The sequence below is a fragment of the Nannospalax galili genome, unplaced genomic scaffold (genome assembly GCF_000622305.1).
Source record: "Nannospalax galili isolate Female #2095 unplaced genomic scaffold, S.galili_v1.0 scaffold1050, whole genome shotgun sequence".
Taxonomy (NCBI): domain Eukaryota; kingdom Metazoa; phylum Chordata; class Mammalia; order Rodentia; family Spalacidae; genus Nannospalax; species Nannospalax galili.
In genome coordinates, this window is record NW_008329037.1 from 119,885 (window position 1) to 128,389 (window position 8,505).

The 8,505-nt window shown below is 39.2% G+C and overlaps 1 protein-coding gene across 8 annotated transcripts in view; it reads right to left on the reverse strand.

Moving 5' to 3' along the window:
• The window catches only part of Lrrfip2 (LRR binding FLII interacting protein 2), a 127,406-nt gene that overhangs the window by 33,840 nt on the left and 85,061 nt on the right, over positions 1 to 8,505 (reverse strand). The window contains exons 11-14 of one of the 8 annotated variants that reach the window (XM_029562165.1): positions 8,229 to 8,276; positions 7,798 to 7,854; positions 4,989 to 5,057; positions 2,782 to 2,871 (exon numbers count right to left, since the gene is read on the reverse strand). The exons of the other annotated variants lie outside the window; for them this stretch is intronic. Coding sequence (XP_029418025.1) covers positions 2,782 to 2,871; positions 4,989 to 5,057; positions 7,798 to 7,854; positions 8,229 to 8,276 — 264 coding nt within the window. The remainder of the gene's footprint in view (positions 1 to 2,781; positions 2,872 to 4,988; positions 5,058 to 7,797; positions 7,855 to 8,228; positions 8,277 to 8,505) is intronic. 8 annotated transcript variants of the gene reach the window in all.

Here is an 8,505-nt window from a genome sequence, read left to right on the forward strand (position 1 = left end):
ACATAGGTGCATTGCAATGATAGCTAATATTTTCAGATCCTAAAAAGGCTTTTAAAATGAAATAAAAGTTAACCAGGCTTAAGGTATAAAAGCATACTGTAATAAAGTATTTCTAGTGCAGTTTTTAAAAAAAATGTATTTATTAGATCATTATCTTCCTTAACTTTTAATTTACATATACAAGTTAAATATTCTTTATTTGAAATACCTGAAATCACAAGTATCTCAGATTTTTGGATATTTTCCCAGACTTGGAAATACTTGCATATACACACAGAGATACCTTGGGGGCAGCACCCAAGTCTAAATATAGAATTCATCAATGCTTCACACTTTATATATGTAAGTTGAAGATAATTTTAGGTGGTTTTTTTAGCATGGCTGAAGTTTGACTGCAACTCATCAAATGTAGTACACAAAACTATCAGACTTTAGAATATTACAAATTTTGTATTTTTGTATTAGAGTTACTCAACCTAGTAATCACAATGCTGGGGTTGGGAATTTAGCTCAGTGGTAGAGCAGTTGCCTAGCAAGTGCAAGGCCCTGGGTTCAGTCCTCAGCTCCAAAAAAAAAAAAAAGACAAAGTGACAATGCTATCCAAAAAATGTCTGAAGAACAAACAAAAGACAGAAAGCAGATCTGATTCCTTAACCACAGAAGGGAAGAGAATGATCAATTTTAATGATTTCCTAAAGCAAGTGTAGCTAAGGATTTATTTCAGAAGGGGTTTAGGCAACCACAAATACTGTAGTCCAAGAATCAGCTCCACACCCTTTTTCAGCACCTCCTGGCTCAGAGGCTTTTACCTATCAGCCAATGGACACCCATTTGGTCCACAACATGGTAGCTAGAAAGTATCTTTGAAAGGCAGCGAGCGCTGCTGGTGGTGGGGAAGGATCTGTCAACGTCAGACTACAAATATTTTAAGCACGATCAAAGGCAATATCAATGATATTTTATAGGTACTTACGCAGCCATTTAAAAATATAAAAGTCTATGGCTCCCAGGCTATACTATAACAGGAAGACTTGCAAAGTCCTATTCTAGACAATCCTTTGCTTGCATTAAAGAGTTATTTAAGGGGCTGGAGAGATAGGTCAGCAGTTAAGAGCACTGGCTGCTGCTCTTACAGAGGACCGAGGTTTGATTTCCAGCATCCACATGGCTGCTAACAATCATCCTGTAACTCCAGTTCCAGGGGATCTGACACCTTCTTGTGACTTCCACTAGCATTGCACAACACAAGTACACTTACACAGATGCAGGCAATACACTCATACACATAAAATAAAAATGATAAGCAAAATTAAAGGAGTTATTTAATTAGTAGAGACAAGGGGAAACTGTAAACTGTAAATGTTTTCATTTCTATGCAATTACTAAAGCAAATTGTCAAGAAATAAATATAAAGAGGACATAACCACTAATTCAGACATCATGAATTGGAGACGAACAGAAACAAAGTTATCAAGAAAATAATAGGTATATACAGTAAACTTAATTATACCTATGGGGAAAAGAAGAGGTTATTAATGGGCTGGCAAGATGGCTTAACAGGTGAAAGCATTTGCTGCCAACCTGATGACCTGAGTTCTATCCCCAGGTGGAGAAAACTGACTCCTGCAAGTTGTCCTCTAACTTCCACAAATGTGCCATGGCACATCCATACACATAGCCACATACACAAAACAAATAAAATGCAACAAAAAATTAAAAATAGGTTATTAAATTAATAAAATGGGCCCTATCTTAGAGGAACAACTTTGGTGCTAGTCTTCTAAGTCCATGTGCAGATAAACTCTATAGCCCAAAGCAAGGGGAGATCACTGCACAGTCAGATTTGAGAACCAGTAATCTGGAATACCAAGGACTGCAATTAAAATTATTTTCTAGGATTAAAATAGCTCAGAAATAGCTATTTTATACCATAAGTAAAGTGCTAATAATAAACAGTGAACTCTCCGTTTCTGGGAAGAAATGCCGTTGCCTCCTGGCCCCACAGCACCGGACAATCAGGACTGGGTTTGTCTATGTTGTGTCAGGGAGAGGAAGGGCCAGACAGCTGCACCAGGAGGCAGCTTGCAACCTGCATTTATGAATGCCTAGAGGTGCCCTGTGGACACTCTGCTTCCACTCAGTTCCCAATGGCCAGGGAAGCATCAGGAGGCAAGCTGCTGCAGACCAAAGCCAGAATCCATGTATTATAAGCTTTTCAACTTCTTCCTAGTTACTAAAAAATTAGTGGTATTTTGCTAAGCAGCATATTCTATTATTTAGCTTTTAAAGTCTAGCTATCATTTATAGATTTATCAAAACCAAAGGGGGGAGATAAACCAGAAACATATAAATATGGGCATACTATGAAGTGATATTAAGGAAATGACTTATTTTATTAGGTCTGGTAGATAATGGCACAACAGGTCTGAAAATGTTGTGAAAGAGATGCATGCTGAATTACTCGTTCAGAAATGACATGATGTCTGGGGACTGGGTCTAAAATAATTCAAAAAAAGAGCAGAGAATGGAGGGACATCTCAAATAAAATGAGTGTGACACTGGGAATCAAAGGTGCTGGTGGGTCTGGAGGGTGGTCCACAGGGGAAAAAGATGTACTTTAAAGAATATATTAGTAAATATATCCCCAAATAGCTATATTTTATGTTAGTATATTCAAATAAATATTCTAGGGCGTTAAATTCCCAATTTAAAAAATAGGTGCTATATAAACTGCTAGTCGCATGCTTAAGACAACACAATGACTTCATGCAATACACTCACGCTGGTCAAATCTGAGACGCTGACGTCATCTACATCAGAGACAATACTCCCCCTACGATTGGAGCGACCAAAATAATCAGCAGTAGAAACCTTTCAGTCAGAAAAAATGAAGTTAGACAGAGAAGAGAAAGGAAAGAACATCGGTTAACAGTGGAAAGACTGTTTGCTGTTTTTAATTTGATGTATGAAAAAGGGTCATGAAATAACAAAACTTGCAATGAATCTACTTCAAAAAGTATAAAAAAGGCCAGGCATAGTGGCGCACGTCTTTAGACCCAGCACTCAGGAGGCAGAGGCAGGCAGATCTCTGTGAGGTCCAGGTCAGTCTGGTCTACAAGGTGAGTTCTAGGCCAGCTGGAGCTACAGGAAGATGCTGTCTCAAAAAAAAAGTATAAAATAAAAGAGGTACCCACATGAAGCCACAGTTCCCTAAAATAAGCCTTTTCATTGGTATCAAGTAGAATTCTATGCTAGGGACCACTTTCTTGCTGAGCTCTTTGGCAAGCAAAGCTCCCATGTGTAAGGCACTGGACACCCTTGACTGGGGCAGTTCCTGGGCACTATCTTCCTCATACCTCTACTGTATTTCACCACATTTATAATTCATTACAGTTACCACCTCTGATAATACCCCATTTTCCAACAGCAATTTCCTTTTTCACGTGTCAGAACAGGAACTGCAGGACAAAGTGATGGAGACTAGCTTAGAAAGCACCGTCTCACTCTCCACACAGTGAGCTTCTCAGCCAAGTCCCCGCTCTGACAAAGGATCATTCTCACACATACACACTTGATGCTCTGTCACATTCATCTGCTTTTTTCTGCATATACTGAGATTGTCTTCCTTTTTTGTTCCTTTCTTCACTAGCTTATTTCTACTGCTTTTACTATAAGGTCAGAAATCTGTTCTTGGTTAACACATTATTCCCAGGACTTAACTCAGTGCCTCAACTGTAACAGGTACTCCATACATACCTATCAAGTTAATAAATTAGCCTCACCTCACTCAGTTATTTGTAACCTAAGCTGTTTACTTTGCCAAAAAGTAGATGCAGAAACCTATTTACTGAGAAAAAAGAGTTCTAAAAGTATGAAGTCTGCTGAAAGCTAACAAGATCAAGCAATGGTACTTTTATTCATAAAATAGTACTACAACCCAGATTTATACATACTAATAAACATGAGCACCTACCATCCTAGAACTTTTAAAGATATTTTCCATATACTTACTCATTCAATCCATACATTAAGTCTAAAACTAAATACCCACTAACATCTCCACTGTACAGAAACAATCAACAGGTAGCGGAAGTCCAGGCCTGCAGAGCCCCATCACTGTGGTCCCTGCCCTTTCCACCCCACTGTTTCCAGGGTGCTGTCATGTGTGGCATCTTTCTCCTTCAGCAGTGAGAGTGAGTATTCATTACCTGCTGGGCTGAGGGATCACAACTGCTTAACTGAAATGAATCTGGTACCAAATCTGGGTTTCACTCTCTATTACAAACTTCAGGTTTGTAACTGTTCACATAATGCAGCTTGCACTAATTGATGCATGTACTATTTTCTAGAAGAAATCAGATTCACAGGGCTCTTTATTCTCGCTCCAAACTGACACACCATCCTCTATGTATTTCCACATCAGTTTCTTGAGCGCAAGAAAAATGTCATCAACTCTGTAAAATTTCTAGCTTCATTAAAGAACAGCCTGAAATACTATCATTTGTATTCTAATGTAGCCACAATGTCTGCAATTATTAATTGGTTGAATATCTGAATTAACATCTTTTAAATTTTGCCACCAGAAGCTTAAAAAGATCACGGTTTAATGTCTGCATAGACACTTAAATACACCAGTAAAAGAAGCAGCAGACAGCAACACGATGCCTAGTCCTCAATTACAAGTGCTACACAACAATGGAAGGGTGACTTCTGCTTGAGAAGCTGTTTTTGGAAAACAAACATAATAAATACATGTATCTAAAGCAGCAACAAAGAACAAAATGTGAAAATTTTTCAATAGATGTCTTATATACAAGACATGTGCGTGACTCATTCTCAAGATCACGTTACAAAGTATTCCTATTAACAGTATTTAAGGAAAATGCTCACTTTATCAAATGCAAATTTTACTATCCAGCAGACTTTCCATAATCACACACTGTTGCCATTTTAAAAGTTGTATTTGTTTACATGCAAACCATGCTCACCACATTCTCCCTTCGCCCTCGAGTGGCACGATCAGAAGACACAACGCTTGCAGTGTCATCGTCAATGGACTAGATATTAAATGCAGAAAGTGAAAAAGACTGAATTTCACTCTCAGTCTCACCAAACTGTAAACACATTATCAAAATTTCAGAGAGCACACAGTCACTCGATCCAAGCATTATTATCAGCATAATCTACTGTACCATTTAAGAGGTAAGTTGCTACAAGGCATAATGAACTATCATTAAAAGATCTAGGTACTTCCCCAAAGCACAAAGAATAAGTAAAGTTTATCTTTTATTCAAGTTAATAACGAGGTAAACGTATAAGTAAACTAGACAAAACGATCTAGGAAGTTCATGCTCTTTTAGACTGCCAGGTCCAGTCACTGGGGTCCCATTAGAGGTCAATAAATACACTTAGGACTTCAGTTTTGGAAAGAAGAAGAAAAAAAAAAAAAAAGGTGCTTTAAGGCGAAGTAACATTTCAATGACAGATTTCCCTACCGGCAGACACAGCAGTGGTGATTTATTTCCCTGACTCATTTCAACCAAGTTTGTGGAGATGGCTCAGTTACCCCTACATGGGGCAGTGTCCAGCTTTATTGGCAGTAGAATGACTCATCTTTAGTGTGTACTGTTTATTTCCATTCTGATATCACTAAGAAGCCATTCTGGCATCATTAAGATATTTAATTCTGAACCCAAATTGCAAATATAATAGAATCTAGCCAGCTCACAGGGTCAAGGACCTACACTGGTATGTTTCTGAAAGTGTATTATCAAATTTTTGCTTACAGGGGACCACCACACTTAACAAATTAAAAAGGTCACCAGGCCTGAAAATTGCCAAGTAGAACTTTATTACACAGTGAGTTAAGAGTAAACTTCCCTCTTACGTGGAAAAGCCCTTATAGCCTTAAACATCCCAGGTTATTTTTTTTGTTAGGTATGCAAGGATAGCATTTTGGAAATGGCAGAACTACAAATATAAAGATAAAAGAAAGTCCACAGAACTCAATTATTCCCTCTACAAAGTAATCTTTTTTTTTTTTTTCTGTCTTTTTGAGACAGGGTCTCCTTGTAGCCCCAGCTGTCCTGGAACTCACTATGTAGACCAGGCTGGCCTTGAACTCACAAAGATCCGTCTGCCTCTGCCTCCCAAATGCTGGGATTAAAGGTGTGCGCCACCATGCCTGGCTTTTTAAATCTTTTTGAGACAGGGTTTCCCTGTTGTCCCAGCTGGCCTGGAACTCACTATATAGACCAGGCTGGCCTTGAACTCAAGATCAGGCATGCCTGCCTCTGCCTCCTGAGTGCTGGGACTAAAGGCATGTGCCACCACACCCAACAATCTACAAAGTGATCTTTAATTATTATAAATAATTTCTCCAGTTTGGGGCATTGTAAGGATAACAAGATAGTCCCTTAAGTCCTCATTTGCCATTGGAATGCAAATTAGTAGTCTTTTTGGTTGTCAATAATGGTTGTACATAACATAATTAAGATGCACATGTTCTTGAAGTCCCATCATTTCATAACATGCAATTTACCATGCACACCTACTCATGTAAATACATTGTGTGAATGTGTGTGCAAAATGTTCATCAAGAAGGCTCAGTGGATAGAGTGACTGCTGGACAAACACAGGATGTAAGTTTAGATTCCCAGCACCCATGGAAAAGTCAGGCACAGTAGCATGTGCATTGAGGGGCAGAGACAGGCAGATCTCAGAAGCTCACTGGCCAGCCAATCTAGCCCCAACAGTGAGTTCCAAGTTCAGTGAAACTCTGTCTCAAAAAATAAGGTGGAGAGGAGCAATAGATGAAGACTCCTGAAGTTTACCTTTGGTATAAAAATAATGTCCAAAAACCGGACTCAGAAGGATACTTTAAGAAAACATGGAGGAGCAATATATGCTGAACCCATTTGTGTTTAAAATGAAAAGCACTCACACATGCACAAAACATCTCTGAAAGTACATATGTGATTATGGGCCCCATGTGGGGACTTCTCTGGGGACATTTACTCTGTACTTTCTTTTACTATTATTACTTATATAAACTAAAAAATAAAATTTAGGGGTTGGGGATTTAGCTCAGTGGTAGAGTGCTTGCCTAGCAAGTGCGAGGCCCTGGGTTTGGCCCTCAGCTCCGAAAAAAAAAAAAAAAGACAAACTAAAAAATAAAATTTAATTCTCCAGAAGAACAAGGTAGTTCTACAAAGTTTTACTTCATTTTTAATTAATTTTAATTTTATGTGTATGAGTGTTATGCCTGCATGTATGTAAGTGTACCCATGTCATACAATGCCCATGGAGGACAGAAAAGGGTGTTGGATCCCCTAGAACTGTAGTTATGGACGGCTGTTAGCTGCCATGTGAATGCTGGGATTCGAATCCAGGTCTCTGAGCCATCTCTCCAGTCCTATGGATCAAGTTTTAAATGTTTTACTTCTTCCACTACATCATGGACAGAGGGCTGGTCAGGAAGTCAAAAGGCACAGTGCAGAAAGATACAAAGGAAAAGCCTAGGGCAGCACAACCAACATGAATTATCACACAAATGACAATATAGAAACGTAATGCCTGTTCAATGGCCACAGCTCCAGCCTCAGTTAAGAAATTATACACACACAAAAACTGCTAATTAGTACAAATTAGTACTTGATAATTTGTGAACTTGGGGAGCACCATAATCCAAGCACAAGACAGTGAAACACACCACTCTCAATATTCTAAAGGGTGAGTGCAGGTTCATGAAGTAACCAAATATTTCTCTAAAGCATGCAGAGAAAGCAGACAGCTTACCAGAGGACTGCTTCGGGTAGAGCTTGTTCTTGATGAGTAATAACTGTATTCAGATGGCTATAAAGTTTCCAAGAAGAGAGACTTTACAACAATGGCCAACTCCTCTTTTCATTGAGAATACATCGGTGGCCCAAGATCTATCCTGACTCTGACTCCCAAGATACAGAGTAGCTGCCTTGGTCTAGCTTGCTACCTCATGTCCACCCTCAAAGAGGGAGGGGATGCCCCCCAGGTTTCTCTATTGTTTCTCCTCATATTTTAACCTATAATTTCCAGCAGGCACCTTCTCACAGCTAGCTGAAAGAATGGGCCACAGCTTGTAGTGTAGTTAGAGGTCAAATTAAATGACTTTCTTTGTAGATGAGGAAGTCATTCCTTTGCTGCCCCTCCTATAGCTCCCCCCTCTTCATGACATCCCCATTTAGACTTACAGTTCGAGAACCATAAGGGTTATATAATCCACCATCATGAAATGATGCCTGAAGAACAAAAGAAATACCATTTATCTATTTATCATAGGTGCAATTTTAAAAGCATATTGACTTTTTCGATGGTTCACTGTCTAAAAAGCCTTGGCGCACGCCTTTAATCCCAGCACTCAGGAGGCAGAGACAGGTGGATCTCTGTGAGTTCAAAGCCAGCCTGGTCTACATAGTGAGTTCCAGGACAGCCGGGGCTACAGGGAGACCCTGTCTCAAAAAGACAAAA